This window comes from Oreochromis aureus, linkage group 19 (assembly GCF_013358895.1).
Source record: "Oreochromis aureus strain Israel breed Guangdong linkage group 19, ZZ_aureus, whole genome shotgun sequence".
Classification (NCBI taxonomy): Eukaryota; Metazoa; Chordata; class Actinopteri; order Cichliformes; family Cichlidae; genus Oreochromis; species Oreochromis aureus.
Genome location: NC_052960.1, coordinates 23,776,753 through 23,796,141, shown reverse-complemented (window position 1 = coordinate 23,796,141; position 19,389 = coordinate 23,776,753). Strand labels below are relative to the sequence as shown.

Sequence of the window (19,389 nt, the reverse complement as noted above, 5' to 3'; positions counted from 1 at the left end):
GCCAAGTTTGACAATGCTGCATTACACTTAGTAAGAATAGCTGGAAGTCATCAGCCTGTATAGAATTTTGTAGGTTGAATAGTTGTACCCCGAATCAAACATTACCACCCACATGCCAATCGCATGTACGGTTCTAGAGATATGAAGGAAAAGGGTGATAACGAGGGGGAACTTTAGCTCATAACCTTGTCAGGAAGGTTGTAGGATGCTAAGTGCAGGAGTACAAGGTGTTTCTGTAGTATCCCAAGTTAATAGATATGTGACAAGACCCACTTTTTTTTTTTTTTTTTTTTTTTTTTGGTCAGTCCTGAGTCAACCTACCGTACTTTGGGGGAGTGCGTTTCAGATCATTCGGAGTCAGCTTGTATAACTTTCCTGGGTAGGTTTTGTGAAACCCAAACAGGGCTTGGAGTGGTTATGTTTCGGATAAAGAAGCTGGTAGGGGGTCGGGTATGTTTACTGATAATGGTTTGAAATGAAGGGGGACTGATAATGCACAGGCGAAAGAAGACATTTGTTGTAGAAAGCGTACATTACTTGTTGAAGGCTCACAGTCAGTGGCCTATTTGTACCTGGATAAACATCAAATCACTGATTTTAAAGCATTAGTGGCACATTTTGTCCATTATAGTTGCTAAACTACTCCAGTGTTGGTCGTCTATCCCGATTTGTGCTGATGTCATCGTTTTAAAACTTTTCCCTGAGTATACCGGTACCCTGAACTTAGCTTCAGTGTTCAACAGTCTGGAGCAAAATGATTACACTGAGGAATCTGTGCTCAACAGTAATCAACAGCAACACATTAGCAATCCAGATGGCGCTGACTCCACAAGTAAATTAGACCCCAGGCCGATCCCACAGCACCCCACACCCCTGTCACCTCACTGTAAAGCCCGGTGCCTTTGGCCTGGTTGAGGTCTGGTGTAAAGACACTGTAGATATTTTTGCAATCTGACCTGTCCGATTTTTTCCCCACCTATTGCATATTCATAGACTAATCTGAGTATGACAGGTGTTTTTTTGTTTTTTTTAAATTTTTTTTTTACCCCCCGAGGAACGCACCAGCTTTTCATACAAATTATAAGCAGTGAGGAGTTTTGGTTCAAGTTCCCACATAACAGAAACATGGCAGCAGCTACATTACCTCTGGTTTGCCAGATAGAGGCAGTGTTGTGTTGTGGTAGGAACAGGTGGATGTGAGGCATTTTGTTTGGTGGGGGGGTGTAGGCGTAAGAAGAGGAGGGGGCATTGGGGAGTTGGTACCTCACTGCCAATGTTACCCCTGGCAACCTTGATTAAGACAGGATTTTGTTAGCACAATTGCTCTTGTGATGATTACATAGTGAATATTTCTGCCCACATGTGCAGGAATGCTTTTTTTTTTGTGCAGGCTGTGGGCAGCTGAGAGGTCCGGCGGCTGGGTCGTTGTCTCTGACAGGCGTGTAGTCGGGAGCACAGATAAGACAACAGACTTGCAACCTCCCAGCAGTCGGGGATAGCTGTGTATGGGTAGCTTCAGCGAAGGAGAAATGTCACTGATTAAATGTTTTAGACACACTATGTCAAGGGATTTTGGGATTTTTATTATGTTATGCTTAAAGTGTTGATCATATACATGGTTCACAGCATGCAATGCAAACATGCATAGTGAGAGCTGCTCTCCTCAGATCTGCAAGGTCAGTTCTGGTCTAAAGCTTGATTTTTATTTTATTTTTTTTTGAATGTATAACGCTGACCTGCTTCAAAATGTCCCTATTAAAGCAGATTTCTGACTCACTCCTGTGCCCTCTGTTTCCTTTTTTAACAGATTGCCTTCTCCCAGCACAGTAACTTCATGGATCTGGTGCAGTTCTTTGTCACATTCTTCAGGTAAGCGGCCCTCCCCTGTCAACTCGCCCGCTCCTCCACCAGAGATACGTGGGCGTTAATGTGGCTGCACTCACCCTTAATGTGTACATACATGTGTCTGTGTTCAGTGTGAACGATGATGATGGATCACCAAAGCTGCTTTCCCCTTTTTATATCAGCCATTACTAGAAGAGGCATCACAGCTGACCTCTTCATAGGAGCTGGTTAGCTGCCAGCACATGCATACAGACACTAGTCATGCAAAAATGCTCATATCCTTTTTATTTTCTTAGCCTTTAACATTACCAAGATTCAAGCTGCTCTCAAACATTTGAAAATGCTTTCATTTTAAATTCTGCAGTGCCTTACACAGCCTGATGTACAGTATACAAACATTATTTTGTGGCAAACGTGTTAGTAAAATCTGCTGTTTGACTCTCCTGTTAATCACTGTGTTAAGCAATTAACAAATGTTCAAGAAACAGTGTAGCACCATTCCCCAAATAACCCACAAAATATGTAATATGATGAACCTCATTATGCCCTGCAAGGTTATTTTTAAAGTATGTGTGAGAAAGAGGCAGTGAGCTCGAGAGGAGTTGAGACGCTGTGGCGCTCTGGCCTGGACTGGTAAGGGCATCACAGGACAGCGGGGCCTGTAGGGAGTGGGGCAGTTATATGTAGGCACGGTACAAGGCAGCCGTGGCTAGTGTGAGATCACCCTTAGTATATGCTGTAAGACGTAATGAGTAAAAAATAAAAAATGGAGTCAACATTATGGTTGAGCCTCATTTCAGTTGGAGACTGAGAAGAACACTCTAAGAAGTGGAGATGACCTCAGTCATTTGGAGAATTGAAGATATTCTGTTGATGCTATTTTAAACTGCAGCTAAATGCTCATGTTTGTACGGCAGCTACTCACTTAAAAGATACATGAGCGTAAAATTCAAAAGAAGCATCGTTAGAATCAGAGTTAATTCCACATTCATAATGTTTGCTTTGCTTTGAAGTCAGCCACATACAGTAGCCCCTGTATCGGCTTACTTCTGCAGTTTATGATGCCGCGTTGACTCAGATGTTAAAATGTACGATGGCACAGAGACGGAACTATTTTTTGCCGTCTTGCACATGAGTTTGCACACATCTTCCTGTGATGTATCTGTTATGTTTGAGTGACTCACCTCTGTGTCTTGACTGGAATTTGAAATGAATTTCTGGAGTATTGTTGGCAGAGTGATGCGCTACTTTGTAATGATGGAGATGCAGTTTGGTTTTTTTTTTTTCCCTGGCAGGTCTAAAAATGTGCATATGTTCGGCTTGGACGAATCCCCGAGTCTGTACTCGACTTCTTCAGAAACTGCTGTAATGTGTTATCGATTCAAAAATGAGATGGAACAAAAATTGGATACACAACTGTGTCCTTGCATGCTCGACTGCATGTATGGTATTTCTCTCGAGTATCCAGCATGCGAGTTTGTGTTTGCGCGCCTCCAACCCAGAGGAGAATTGTAGGACTCTTTTCATGTTTGTGTGCTCGCCACATTGCGTTGAAGAAATTGCCAGCTGTTCTGAGTCGTGCTGTTTTTATTGATCCGGCAGCCATGTAAAGGAGGATAGATTTGATCGAGCTGCTTTGATGGATCCTTTTTTTCATTTTTCTGGCCGGCCGTTCAGCTGTTCAACAACGTGTTTCAGCATCAGCTGAATAAACCGCCTTTCTCTCCTGAGGTTTATTTTGGATGCGTTCGCCATTAAAGGCAGTAGGACAGCATTGTGCACCTCACTTCCTCTGCTTTCACTTAGAAACCCCGCGGTTACTGGATTGTGATGCTGGTACGTTTATTGACATGCGTCAGCATTTGGGTGTTTGCATGTCAGCAAAGCAGCTGTGTGTAGGAAGCAGAGGCACAGCGATTCATAAACAGAACCATCTTCCCGTTGTGCTCCCTATTTCTCTGCTCTTCCCCTTTCTGTCTCTCCTTCATTCGTCATTTTTTATATTCCCCCTCCTTCCTTCTAGCTGCTCTCTTTTCTTTTTTTTCCCTATTCCCTGCTTTTCTTGTCCCCTGCCTCTTTCTTATCCTCCCCATTTCCCACCTTCCCACTATGTTCTCCTCTTTCATGTCTGGCTCTCCCATCTTCCCCTTCTGTTTGCCTCCTCCATTTTCCCCCCTGTCCCTTGCCTAGTTTTCCCTCGTCTGTCTCCACAGCCCTCCCCACCATCCCCTGGCTTGTGTTTTTTTTACTCCTAGCCTCCCACCACTCCCTCTGACTTGCTCTTAATCCCACAGCACTGTCCTTTTTGATGTGTTTTGCCGCCTGCCACTGATTCAGCACAAGATGAGGAGACCTAAAGTTAGCAAGCTCGCAGCACCCGTGTCCCTGTTTGCTTCCCGTTCTGTGGGTGCTGCATTGTTTGCGTTGCGGGGGAGGAGAGGGATGCTAATTAACGTGAAAATTGTTTGCTCTCCTTCGCTCAGTCTTTCTCGGTGTCTTAATCTCTCTTTCTTGCTCCTCTCGCTGCCATGTTCCCTGTGGGGACAGATGAAGGTAGTGCCATTCTGTTATCTGCAGTGCCAGCACAGATACCCCCACGAGCGTTCTCCAGCCACAGAGCTGAACAGAAGAGATGCATTAAACATCAGCGTTAACAGCAAACAGCTGCTTTCACATACTCGTGTCCAGTCGTCCAGCGCTTTCTCACCTTTAGGCTTCCTACGTCGGTGCTCTTTAAAGCGGACAAACACTTTTTTTTCACCCCCCCCAACGTTTCAGATCGAGCAGAGTCAGGGTCTTTTCCAACATTTCTGAATAAGTTTAAGCTTTTTTTTTTTTTTTTTCATGAATGTTTAACAAATATGAATGTTGTCTCTAGCTGTGCAAATTGAATGTTTTCTTCCAGGCCTGGAAAAGCCCTGGAGAATGTGAAATTTCACAAAAACTTTTTTTTTCTTTTGGAAATGCAATGAAAATGTATTCTCACTTTCTCCCGAGCTGTCATGTTTTTAATTTTAAACTTGGCTGCTGCTCAAACAAGCAGTCTTTGAAGTAATAGTGACCTGAATGACAAATTTCTTGGCTACCAAACTGGTCGAGTAGAAGAGGCTAAGAGAACTGTCACAAAAAAATTGCAACATTTTAACATTTGCACACAGGAGCACATTCGTCATGGAAATATTAGTGCAGTTTTGGCTTCTTTTTATTTGGAAGTCTGACACTATACATCATATAACCTACATTTCTCACTCCTGCAAATGGAAAGCAAAAAGTTTTTTCTTAATACTTTATCTTATATACAAAGGAAACGTTCAGCAAAGGTGCGTACGACCCACAGAGGTTACATCTGTGTCTGTGTCTTGGGGAACTGATGGTACTTGAATAGATAATTAGCAAAATTACATAAAACCACTTTAATATCCTATTCAGCCAGATGCAGATATTTCAGTTCTACAGTTCCCAGCTCGCAGCAGAGAGAGAGATGGTGTTTTGAAGTAACTACAATCTGGCATAAAGAACAAGGTCAAGGCACGGCGATGAAACTGTCAGGTGTTTGAGACAACATTCAACTTGTTTAACGTGCAGTGAGATCGCACTTGTTCTGCTCTGGGAGCTGCTTTTTATTTTCGTTCCTGTGGAGACGAGAAAGTAACAGAAGAAAATGTTCTAGAACACTGACTGCACGTCCACCCGGCGCGGTGTTTACTTCTTAAAGAAAAAAAAAAACACGACTTAACCTCATAATGGTCAGTGCGGAACTGAGGCCTGATGTCCTAGAAAATTTGGCTTCCCTTGGGGGAGACTGCAGACATATCTCTCTGTTGCTTGACAGCTAATATTGAAATAACTTGGGCTATCTGGTGGGCACCTCTATCCAGCACTGGTTCTTGCATATATTTTAGCACGTGGCTGTTCCCAGTGGAGGCTAAACCCTGGTGCTAAGAGTGCTTTGCTCCCTTTGCTGCATATGAATAGGTTCACGAAGTCACTGAGTGTGAGTATAGCTAATAATCGCTGCTTTGAGCTCATCTTTTGTGGCACAAATAATATTTGAGCGAGCAGACAATCATCGTCTTGTTTAACCTGTTCACATTTTTCTTATTATAAATATCCTAAGTACCTGTCAAATCCAGTAAAATCAACAGCACCTGGCTCCAAATCTCATTTGTTATTGCTTGTTAAGACACACTTATCTTTGGAAAGTGACACTTGGTTTTTTCCATTGGAAATCCTGCTCGAGGTAAACACATTACAAATTTTGTAAATGACAGGAAACCTGGCTTGTTAAGTGGGGCCAATCGTGTGTTTCATATATTAAAATACGGTGTTCGCTCTGACGTCACTGCCAGCTATGAGATCCCCAATGAAAGGAGGTTTGTGGTGGGTTTCATTGCTGCTTTAATAGCTTAACAAATGCAAGAATTTTCAAACTTGAGCTCTAGAAGGTGTAAAACACTGATACAACCGCCCACTTAGCAACATTAATAGACAAGACTGGCAATATTTGGTATTTTTAATAACAAATTCTTTTGTCAGCTTTTGTCTGTGCAGGGTGACACAGGCTGTTTCTGTCCTACAGACTTGTATTGTTGTCTAAAAATGATTTGGCACATCAGTGAGTGAGTGACATGTTCATATTCAAACTGTTACTGTACTTATTTACACACCAGCACTTAAAAGTCACATGGACATGTCCTTGTTTTTGTTTTTTTAAGTTTAAATTCACCATAAAAGGGGAGAAAGCTGAATGCATGCACAAGGAGAACATGCAGGGTGGATTCAAACCCAGGACCTTCTTGCTGTGATGCAGCAGTGTTAACCACTGTGCTGCCAAGCTGCCCAATTCATGAAATCATTCATTATAAGTCATTAGTGGTATTTAATCAGATGTCTTTATCAATCCACTTTGGTGATGGCACAAAGGCTATTTAATTACTACAGGAATAAAAACAAAAGCATTTCCAATTATCTTAGCACTGCTAACATAATATTATATTATTTGAGAACGGTAAAGTCTAAGAATTGTAAAAGGACAGCTATCATTTCAGTTTGAATGACTGATTGGTGCCAATTTCTCTCTTCAGGAGGACAACAAACTGCAACAAAGTGTCCGTCAAACCAGTGCAGCTTCGTGAAGCAGCAGGGCAAATGTCTCCAGATAACCTTAACAAATTGCTAGCTAGAATGACAAATGCCCTGTTACCAAAAATACTCATTAGAGCACCTAATGCACATCAGTCCACAGCCTGCAGTAGTCTCATTCAGAGTAACATTTGCCTTAGAACGTATCGAGAGAGACTAATCTGTATTGGAGTATGTTGACAAAAAGGAAAGCCGTCTTTGAAAGCACCACAGAAATTCCCAACTTTAAAAATGTTTGCCAACATAACGGTGCAGCAGCAAGGATGACGGATCCACATGGAGCTTATGTGAATCAGCAACACGGAGTCACCCATGCGACATGTCATGCTCGGAGAGATTAATTATTAATATCGCAAAACACATTTTAAAAATCGCATTTCACCTCACTTTGCAGTGTGTTAGCATGGTTGTGCATTTAAAATGATTAGCGATTTGTTTCTTAACAGAGGGGAAATGTAATTTGCTTGGGACTGAGGCATTAAAAGACAGGGTACCAGCAGGCTGCCCACCCTGGGCCAAGTCTGGGTGGATGTGTGGGTGCTGTATGAATCATGCTGCTGCCACCAAGGAGACTTAAATTCTCTCCTCCGAGACAGACGAGTTTGACTGAAAATGCACATCAGAGTGAAGATGAGCTTTCACTCGGGGCTGGGTTTTTTTCTCTTTTTTTCTTCCTCTACATCAGAAACGTTATGTCTTTACAGATGTAACTCTGTCAAGTCACCAGCTGACAGCTTCCTTAGGTTTTGTTTGCTTTCCTGGACGAATATCTCAACACTAGAAATCAAAATCAACCAGAAGTGATTCAGAACAACTGCGAGATCTCGACTTTCAGCACTACCACAATCAGCATGCAGCAGCAGAAAGTGGGCAGCAGTGTTATTTGCACCCGCTGACCTTGTTCTAAACCATTTACCTGATTAAAGCAGAGAGGTGATTTGTGTCGTCAATCCCAGGTCTCTTCGGTCAGTATCTCAACCTTGCGTGTCGCACCGGCTCCCACAGTCAACTGACTCTCTCCTGCTCCCTCTGCCCTCCCTGTCGGGCCTTTACTCTCTTCTGCTGAAGCCGCAGCAGTCTAATCTTTGCATTTCACCACTGGCTCTGTGCTGAGCCTGTCCCAGTCGCACACCAGTTTGTCTGTTCTTTCTTCCCTTCTGCTTTTTTCTTATTTTTTCTCCCCCTCCATTATCAATGCTAACATAACACTCTTGCCTTTCTTGTACCTAAAGTTCTGTGTTTTCAGTATTCAGTAATCAGTTTTATTAATATTTTATTTATGTTTTGTTTGATGCCATGTGCAAACAAAACAAAAAACACCTTTCTTCTTTCATCTCAAGAACTCCTCTAAAATGAAGTGGACCTCAAATGCATGATCCATGCATGCATGTGTGTTGTAGGTGATTTTTGCTTTTGAGGCTTCAGCAGCACATAATTGGAGTTAAGTGTGTTGATGTGTTATTTGATAACTCGTCATATTTCTGTTGTTTCTGTGTATTTTGGTGCCCAGCGTTTAGCGAGTCACAGAAAGAAATAAAAGCAAGACTATCCTCTTAACTTTGGACGCAACCACACACACTCTCTCAGGGTTCTCTGCGTTGGCTCCAGACTTTGATAGGAACCTAATGGCCACTCTTGCATATGTTTGCAGCTGGAAGTGGATTGCAACACATCACAAATGATTCTGTTTTTGTCATCATCATCTCACTATTGAGCCTCTCAAACACATCTGCAGGTTTGGACGCTGGCACAGAAAGTCTCTCAAAGCACACGCTCGGTCTTTCTGTTGCACACTTACACACACGCACGCACACTCAGAAGCACTCATTGTTCATATATGAGGCAGCTGGCTGCTCACTAGCGCTATGTGCCCTCTGAGCTGAGTGATTGTCCTTCAAACCTCACAATGCAACAAGTGGCTGCGCTTTTTCTCCGCTGCGTCTTTAAAGCTTCAGACGGGAGCGCGGATGACTGCACGCGCACGGAGTTGGGTCAATATCATCAAATCCAAATGTCAATTTAAGCTGCAGCCCGTTAACTTAAGACAAATCATTCTCCATTATTATCCTATGACATTTGTCCTCATTGGCTTCACTGTGGAGCCCAGAGCATTTCTGTCTTCAGATTCGATCACTGTAATTGGTTGGAAAAGAATGTGACATTGACCCCAACAGGGATATGCACCGTGCAGAGCGTGCACTCGGCTCTCCCTCTGACACATGTTTGTGTTTGTACACAAATGTCCATCTGGATGAGCGTCTCGCGTCGCATTGACAGGACGGGTGATGGATGATTGACAGAAGCCCAGATTGTGGAAGAGTCTGCAGTGCAAAAACAGAACTTGGGTCATGCAAACTTTTGAAATCATTGAGCTGGATAATAAGGCCCTTTATGAATATTCAGCTATATTAATATAGCAGAAATATCCGGGGTCAGATATGTGTCTTTGGACCTCAGTGGGCTAAATCTTTACCCACATGATTTAATAATTTCTCCCTCATTTTCTAACACTGTAGGCGGCAGGCCAAAGGCTGATTTCTGCTTTAGGTTTGAAAATGAGCAATCCTGAGCGATGGAGTAATTCATTTTTTTCTTTTCTATCGAAACCCTCCAACCAGTCATGTTTTTGAGGAAGAAAAATAATTGTATAAATGAAAATGTTAAACTAATGTCTAGAAAAATAATCAGGCAAACACTAACCATTTCTATACCGCAAACCAATCAAGAGCATTTTCTAGCGTCACTTGAAATGCGCCTTCTAATGACATTAATTCAAATGGAAAGTCACCAAAGGGATCAGAGGAAATTAAAGTCCTTCCACTACCAGGTGAGTTGCCTAATTTAATTGAATCTAATTTAATATTAATTCATATTCACATTAATGTTTTATGTTAATACTCAATTCGTTCACATATTTGCATGAATGTAAAAAACTTGTAATTTTAATAGCAGTTGTAATAGTACAAATTGTGATTTTACCTTAAATGAAATTTAGGTTTGTTTTGCTGGAAGATGTCATGTTATAGTTTTTACTCATAAATGTAATTTATGTTAAATATTTTCGTTTTTTTCAAACAAATAAGTGCCGCTCTGTACGAGTTTTCACAGTACACCCCATGATTCAGTAGCTGCTTTCTGTATAAGTTTATCAATCTCTCACATTACTGTGAAATAATTTAGTCCCAGTGTTTCAGTCTGGTTGATGTTTTCACTTTGATTGTGTGATTGCGACAGCTGGTACAGAGGAGGTCCATTCAGTGACTGCAAAGTGTCCAGGTCCTGTGGTTGCAAACCCAAATCTTCACCCCTCCACCACCATGCTCGATAAAGTGCCAACACCATACATGGCTCTGTGCAATGCACACATTTCCACTTTGTTCCTGTCTGTTCGAAGGACATCTGTCCAGATGTTTTGTAGAAAGTTCGTTGACACTTTTCAACCTCAGCTGTGCTGCCATGTTATTTTAGAGGGAGGAGGAATTTTCCCAACAAGTCATACTTTCTTAGTCTTTTTATCCCATTGTACTGTAAACTTTAACCTTTAACATGCTAACAGAGGCCCGTAGAGACTCATGAGACTCGCTGGAAGATAGTGGCGTTGTGTTAACACATCTGAATGCTTCTGAGCTGCACACTGCCGAAACTTCTGGAGTTATGAACTTGCTCAAAGTTTCTTATGAGCATTTTATTAGCAGCATGCCTGCGACTCCCCCTTGCTATGCAAGTAGCAAGATTGTACTTAGTTTATCACAGGATTGCACAGAGCTCTGTAAAAACTGTACAGCAGTTGAAGTCAAATTGGTATTGATTATTTGCATTACTAGATGGTTCCTGTCTGGTATATCTACCTTGTTTAAAGCTCCTCGCATCTGTTTCCTCAGGCAGTCCTGGAATGAACAGACCTCCTCTGTCCAGACTCATCTGTTAGGCTGAAAAACATGACCATGATCTTATTTATTTATTTTTTTAACTAACTTAATATTCTTATATTTTAGAATCTAATGATGAGTGACGAAACGTTCGTCCCACTGAAAACGCTACGCCCCGATGAACAGAATCAACTTTGGGAGATTTACTTACCTGGGTGAGCGTGCATCAAGACGTCAGCTGAGACTAAAGAAGTCACTTGGATGAGTGAGGAAACGTTTCTCCCACTGAAAACGCTACGTCTAGACGAACAGAATCAACTTCTGGAGATTCCAATTTGAACTAATATCAAACAGTTAAACAGACTAAGGTTGCTTATATACTGTAAAGATGCTGTACTGTCTACATTCATTTATCAATAAAAGAAAAAAGTAAAAGTGCCTGTTTGTATGGTTTTAAACCGTTTGGAAACCAGCTGCTTTCTTGTGTTTCTCTAAACACACACTAACACTGGTTCAGACCCAGTGTAGTGTTTACCCACAGATTACTTCTTGTGGTGTGCACTGACAAGCAGATTCACTTTCACCCTGTAGGAACACCTGAAAAAAAGAAGCAGAGAGAGATACTGAACACGCATCCAAACCCGGCCTGTCTGTCCTAAGGGGCCTCCCCCGGCGCTCAGCAGGTGCTGCTGCCTGTGCTGTGCCAGAAACCCCCCCACTCTCTCCTCTCCGAGCTTTTTAGTCCTCAGTTTCTTTCTGTCTCTGGATTTCTGCCTTCTCATATTCTGAACGTGTGCTGCTGCAAAACTGCCTGTTTACCTCACTGCATTACTGTCTTCTCTTCTGTCTGTGTTATCTCCACATTTCTAACCTTCTCTTAATCTTCACCTCTGCCTCCTTTCCTCACAGCGTTGTTTTCTTAACTTCTCGCCCCTTCTCTCCATCCCGCTCTGCTTTATTTTCTTCCCACCCCTCTCTTGCTTTCTTAGCGATCTTTGCATCGATATTCATCCAGGCCAGGTCATCAGTGAGGAGCGAGAGCGATACAAGTGTAAGATGCAGCAGATAGAGTGCGAGAAGCACCTTGTGGCAAATCCCTCCTGGTATGTCTGTGAGAATCTGAAAGCCCCTCTGCGTCCCATTAATAATAAATCACTGAGATCAGTGAATTTGACTCAAAGCCTCCACTCCTCCTCCTCCTCACCACTTTCCCTCACCTGTAATAAGTTGGGAGGAGGGTACGAGGAATGTGACCGAGGCCACGACACGAGGGAAAAAGTCCCAAGAGGAGGGCAACGTTTTTGTTTGTTTGTTTGTTTCTCCTCCCCATCTGATCAGCCTCGTGTCTACCCCCTTCCTCTACGTCTAGCACATTTGCGTTCAGTGCTGCTTTTTTTCCCATAACAATGAGTTTTGGCAGGGTTATACAAGTAAAAGCAAAAAAGCTCGCAGGACAAAAGATGATGTGGAATTGGAGTTTTCATGCTGCGGGCCTCAGCTCAGGATTGTCTGAAATATAATGCGACTTGTTGAATAGCTCTCATTTCTACAGTTTATTACCTGGTGAGGTTTGATGGTGCAAAAACTCAAACTGCGTAGGTTTTTTCAAAGGAAATATCTTCCCTTTCTATTAATCAATTTCTAAATCCTTCTATTCCCTAAGAAGCTTTTTGTTTTCATCCTTGAGTTTGTCGCTACCACCTTAACCTGAATGACATCTCAGGCAGATGGTACGACACTCCCAAACTCGCATTTAGCAAGTTTGGTGCTGTGGTATTTTCAGTAAATATCAGCCCTCACATTGCAGCCCCAGTGACCAAACGTACAACATTAAATGATTATTTCCGCGGCACAATTAATCATCCTCTTATTGAACTTCCAGTTTCAAAGAAGCACAGTTCTAATTAGCTTCACCCTGTCATCTTAACAAGCTCTAAGAGATGAAACAATAACTGAGGGTGGCCAGTTTAATTATCAATTAATCAGTTAATTCACAATTTGGCATCGGGGAAGTCAACAGGGCTATGTGAAACAAGTGCAGCACACGGCTTTGGTTGCATGCTTCTCATTCTGCTTTCTTAGACCGTATTTGGTTTTGCCCTCGTACCGAAAATAACCGCTGCTTCCAATGTTAGAGCAGAGAGTAAACAAACGATCTGGAGCTGCACAGATTATACCCAAATTTGTATTCTGTGACATGTTCAGGTCCTCATTTTATTTCAGGTAGGTTAGCCTTCCTTTGAAGGGTCCCATCACCCGCAGCGCTGCAGGGTTTAGTGGCGACAAGTGCATGGCAGAATAGGACCTCTGAGCAACTGCTGATTAGTGTGTGTGGTTCAGCGGACAAAACTTATCAGTCATAGCGAAAATGAAATGCTGTTTGGCTAGTGAGCAGGTTTCATTTCCCACCCCGGAGTAAAAGCCAGCAGCAGGCAGACTGCAGGATTAGTATTCAGCTGGCTGTGGACAACAGAACCAGTGTGCTGGTGTTTGCCCTGTGGCTGTTGTCTTGCTGTCAGGTTAGCCAATGACACGTCAGAGCTCACCTCTCTGGCCTCAGCAGCCCATGGCTATAATACACTTCGCCTGGCTCTTTTTCCGCTTTCCACTGCCACTTAAATAGACGGCATCCATCATTTTTTTACCCAAAACACTCCAGAGCTTTGCACACAACTTTTTTTTTTTTTTTTTTTTGCCACCGTTTTAGCATCTTCTGTAATTTCATCAAACTTTGGACTGAGCAGCTAAACTTTTAAATTCAAGCTTGAAATGAGAAAATCCCAAATTTCTAAATGGAACAAAATTAAAAAATGCTCACTATATTCTCATTTTAGAATGCATTTGAAGGTAAAACTGCGATATAAGTAACCTGTTACTCTAGAATAAAATTGATATTATATATACATATATTACTCTTTTGTTATGTTGTTCTCCTTTAGAGGTTTTGCCCAGTATTTGCTTAAGAACTGGAAAAAGAAAAAGAAAGAAGAATGCCATTCCTGTCTGATATTTTTGCCTGAAATGAATCTTGGGTAAAGTAGAAAAAGCATTAACATCATCCAGAAATGCTGAATAATGACATGCTGACACTCTTGCTAAACTCCTGACATAGGGTGCTGTGAAAAAGTGTTTTCCCTCTTCTTGTTTTCTTAGTTTGTTCCGTATTTGTCATATAAATTTTCACTAACATGGTATCAAATATCATAAGAATCCATACCAAATGATCTTTTTAAAGCATTTTATTTTATGTTTTTGGAGCTGTAGTTTACAGTCTGTTCCATAAATCATAGTCAGTGTCAGAATGATACTTTCTGCTGTTTATAAAATTCAACTTAATTACAACTGAATACGATGAGTTTGATGAAACTGGTGATTTTAACTTGAATATTTGGTAAAATGTTGTTTATTAGTTTTGGGTGTTGTTTTAAAGTGACTTTTTGCTCATTGCACTAATTAAATTCAAACGGTTTTGTTTCCGGGAAACTGAAATAATCATTTAATGTGTTTAGAGAGTCAGTTTTTTTTCCTTCGTAAACTTTCAAACTTCGATTCAGTCACTTTTCTTTACACGTTAGATATCTGAGGAAACTGGATAAAAGAAATCGTACTGGTGAGTTCCTGCTACAAAGTTGAGTTTGATCTTTTCCCCATTAGGTATTTTTCAGTAGAGGGAACCTCCCTTGAACATGCCATCAGAGTGATTCTGTTTAACCTGCTTAACCTGGCTAGCTCGGTGCTCTTAAAAAGCATGAAAATAACTGAGACAGATCTCACAGGAAGTAGCAGATATTCAAACTGCGTTGATTTGTATTAATCTCGACAGAAGGAACAGAAATGTTAACACAATTGTGTTGTTAAGGCAACAGAAACTTCCTTGTACGTATGTGTGTGTGTGCACTGTTGAACCTGTAGCTTAGTAGGGTTAAGTTCACCCCACTGTCAGTTGTCTGATGCTTTTTTTTTTTTTTTTTTTTTTTCCCCCACGTGTTTTGTACTTTGTGTCATTTTGTTAATGGTGTTGCTGGAATCTGCTACACAAAGGCAAACAGATGCTCCGGTTAGATCACCATCTTCTAAATGTACGGGAATTCGCATAAATATAACCCCCGAAATTCGTAATCCGTTTGCTCAGAGTTACTTTTATTGAGACGTTAGAGAAGGTGAAGTGCGATTGTCACAGGTGGCTTTGGTGAGGCAGCATCTGCTGGTGAATGCGCTTTTCTATTTTCATTGAAAGTGAGAGATGCTGGTGTGACGTATGGGTTGAGGTGGGAGCTGAAGCTTGACTAACTTTCCCAGTTTCCCTTGCGGAGGTTGAGATCAAATGAAGCACATTTCTCTGTGTCTGTCTCCGTCTGCTTCTCTTAGTGTTTGTCTCTCCGGTGTTACTTTCGATTCCTTCAGTCTTTGTCTCTTGCTCCATTTTCTCCTCCTTAACTCTAAACTTTGTCCATTGTTTAGACTTTAGCTTACACTTTCCAATCTGTCTGTTTCACGTTGTCTTTCACCATCACTGTCCATTTTCTTCATCATTGTCTTTCCTTCTCTTCTTGTCCTTTGTGTCTCTCTCCTTTTCCCCTCCCACCCTGCTGAGCAGGGAAGCCTTTGATGTGAAGCCGATATCTATTCATGCAAGTCATTCATCAGCACCGTGTTGCTTTTAAAGCAATGAGCAGGAAGCCAGATCAATAAGATGGCTGAACGGATGGATCTCTTAAGGGGCTTCTTCAGCCCAGAGAGATAAGGGAATCTTTTTTTTCTTCTTTTTTTTAAATAAATGGCACTTTAAAGAGTCACACAGGGTGGGCGGGGGCTCGGATGTGGTCGGCAGCGATGAATAAAGATCTGACGCATCACAGCCACTATTAAAATAGGCAAAGGCATTTAGATGGAAAAAGTGGAAGAACTTTGGAGAAAACCCTGCGAGGGGTCTGACTGGAAGGCCCTCGTGTCTGAAGAAGTTATGCTTCAATGTGGACTAATTAAATCCACTTCAAAAGCCCAGAAAGTGTATTCACAAATATTCCTTATGTGATAAACAATAGGAAAAAAAACTACACTTGAGACAATAAAGCATAAATGTATTTATGAAAGTCAAAGCCAGTAGTTTTCAGTCTTTCAGACAGTTAGCTCAGAGCCCATTAATCATTGAGGACTCAGTCTTGTGTTGAATACTGCAGTATACAGAGACCTGGAGGCCGATATGCCACGGTATAAACTGGAAACACGGCTTCACTTACTTTGTACTGTTCTGTATTTTTAAATTAGATGTGACACATACTGCCATGAAGCTTGCCAGCTTTGTGTCTCTGATAGAAAATGCCTTTAGCTTTGACAAAACACCAGAGTATGCTCCTTTTTTAAGTTCTAACCTATTGTGACTTTTAAATATATGAAAATCAACATAAATATTACTGTTATTAATGTGCCAGTTTGAGGAAAGATTTATTCCTCATATATGAAAAGTGAGCCGTTCTAAATTACATGAGACTTAGTAATTAATGTCACGTATCTCTTTTTTAAGGGTAGATGGGTTTTTTTGTCTTTTTCTCCCGTCCTGAAGGAAACTGCGTCACGAATCACTCATATTTAGGCATTTTACAGTACACATGTGTCCTGTGCACTGTTTGTTTGTATATGTGTCTTTCTGGCTGCTGTTACAACCAAATTTCCCCTTGTGGGACAATTAAAGGATTATTCTATTCTATTCTATTTTGCCATCGTGCTTCTGATACCTTTGAATCAAGATCAGCAAGAGCCATGACAGGCTGAGAGTGAAGCTGAGTGCTAAAGATGTTGTCCCTGATGTGTTTACACGCACGCGCGCACACACACTCACTCCATCTTGTCTAAGTACACGTCTGGAAGCCGGGGAGAGCAGACACGCACACACACACTGATGCTAACAAACCATGTCACCCAGACATGTCACCACAATCATCATCACCTCAAGGTGTTTTTCTGTAGAGTGCAAATGGCGCTCAGCGTTTTGATTCTTTGTATATTTTATTTGTGTGTGTATGTGTGCGCGTGTGTGGAGGGGGGAGGGCAGTTCTTGAAATGAACCAAGAAAAACACATTATGTGTTCAAGAAAAAACATGAAAAAACATTTCACAAAGTGCTGAAGAATGAAAGGAAGCGAGTGTAGAGTAAAACGGAACAGAAACATAACAGGATGACAAAGATGGTACTTGATGTCAACACTTGGAGCTCGAGGGCATAAAATGGAAGTGTGTGTGTGTGTGTGTGTGTGTGTGTGTGTGTGTGTGTGTGTTGTTTAAAGGTATTTAAGCAGAAAATCATCATGTGTGACCACCCTCCTAAACAACCTGAAGAAAAGCACAAAGTGTACTCATCCATTTTTTGTTAACCTTTTGTTTTTTAGCTTGTTTCTGTTGACATTTAGCACGATCACCTTGTATCTTGTGAAGAAGTGACATCCTCAGCTCTTTTTCTAAAGCTGAGAATATATCTTACATATCGTTTTTGGACATCTATCTGTATCATTTTGATTCTTTTGATCTTGGAAAAAAAGGACAATATTTCCAGTAAAATGAAAATTTGTGTAACTTTATCAGCTGCCCATATTTGTCAAGCAGTTTTCCTGGATTTCCAGTACAGATGGAAAAGGCTGCAGTAATGTGTCAAATTGACTTCAAAGGTTGTGCGTATTGTGGCAGATTCATCGCTTATGATAATTAATCTTACCCTTCGAGTTTCAGACCTGTCGCTCTTTAATGCTGTTCGGTGTGGGCTGGCATCACCTCGTTTTATTTTGGTTTATTTTCCTCCCCTAATTGCTGTCAGTTTAAAATGCACACATGCATATGTTTGATGTCAGAAATCTGTTTGTTAATATATTTATCAGTGACAGAAAATAAAACTCTTAGTCAAATACTTCTTTCCTATAACGTTAACGTCAAATCATCCTTATAGCCTTTGATGAGAAGACAAAAGCTTATTTTTGTCTTCTCATCTCTTCATTTATCTGTTTTTTTTTTTTTTTTTTTTTTCTTTTTTAATATATTTTGGACTTCCTTTGTCTTTTCCCCGCACAGCTGCTTCCTGTCCCTGCTCCTGGTGGCTGCCGTAGTTTGGAAGATCAAACAGAGCTGCTGGGCGTCACGGCGGCGAGAGGTAAGACTGTGACTCCATGCTTACAATTGATTTTAAGCTGCCACAACCACATCACCTCAGTTCTGGTTAAAGTTATGCTGCTGTGAAAGTTGCTTTGTTTTGTGGATTATCCAGTGGAATAAATATATGAAGTTAGTTTTTGTCCACAATCACAAAGAAGTGTGATTGCATTGATTCTGTCATGCACTATATTGCCACAAGTATTCCTCATCCATCTTCACACGCATATAAACTTGAGGGACGTCCCATTCTTGATCCATAGGGTTTTATTATGTCGGCCCAACTCTTCTGGGAAGGCTTTCCACGTGGTTTAGAAGAGTGTTTATGGGAATTTCTGGACATTGTTCCAGAAGTGCATTTGTGAGGTCAGAAACTGATGTTGGACTGGTTCGTAGTCTCCACTCTCCTGTTGGACTGAGGTCAGGATTCTGTGCAGGCCAGTTAAGTTCTTCCACACCAAACTCACTCATGCATGTCTTTATGGACCTTACTCTGTGCACTGGTGCACAGTCATGTTTGAACAGGAAGGGGTCATCCCCAAACTGTTCCCACAAAGTTCAGAATGTCTTGGTATGCTGAAGCATTAACAGTTTCAGTGAAAGGAATTGTTAAGGGGCCCAACTTCTGAAAAACAACCCCATACCATAACCAATCCCTCCACCAAACTTTAAACTTGGCATAGTGCAGTCAGTCAGTCCTGGCACAGGTTCATCTATGAGATTGCCAGACAGAAGTCTGATTCCTCACTCCGGGGAACAGGTCTCCACTGCTCAGTGGTGTAAAGCACATATGATGCTTTGCTTTGCGCTTAGTGATGTCCAGCATGGATGCTGCTGCTTGGCCATGGAAACCCATTCCATGGAGCTGTTTATCCACTGTTCTTGATCTAATCCGAAGGCCACATTAAGTTTGGAGGTCTGCAAATTTATGCATCGCATTGTCAGTCGCTTCCACTTTATTTTTTATAATATCACTAACAGTTGTCTGTGGTATATTTAGTAGTGAGGAAGTTTCACGAATAAACTTTGTTGCACACTTGGCATCCTATCACGGTGCCACACAAGAATTCATTGAGCTCCTGAGAGCGACCCATTCATTCATAAATGTTTGTAGGGGAAGTCTGGATGCCTAGGTGCTTGATTTTATACACCTGTGGCCATGGAAGCGATTGGGACACCTGAATTAAATGATTTGGATGTGTGAATGAATACCTTTGGCAATATAGTGTATTTCAGGCCTGCTTATAGAACAAAATGCCTTGGTGTGCACCGGAAGCTAGTGACGGTGGCCCCTGCCTATGCAGCTACCCTTGGTCGTCTTTATAGGGGAAAGAGTTAAAGCAATCGACTCTACAGACTTTCAGGCAACACTAAACTCTTGGCTCCTTCCGGTATT

The 19,389-nt window shown here is 41.6% G+C and overlaps 1 protein-coding gene across 3 annotated transcripts in view; it reads left to right on the top strand.

Annotated features, from left to right (window-relative positions):
• Window positions 1-19,389, top strand: part of atrn (attractin) — a 126,729-nt gene that overhangs the window by 58,692 nt on the left and 48,648 nt on the right. For 2 of the 3 annotated variants that reach the window (XM_031742051.2, XM_031742052.2), the window contains exons 25-26: window positions 1,808-1,869; window positions 17,916-17,994. In XM_031742051.2, the coding sequence (XP_031597911.2) occupies window positions 1,808-1,869; window positions 17,916-17,994 (141 nt within the window). Of the gene's footprint in view, window positions 1-1,807; window positions 1,870-10,982; window positions 11,295-17,915; window positions 17,995-19,389 lie in introns of those variants that run through there. The other variant, XM_031742054.2, reaches the window with a different exon arrangement.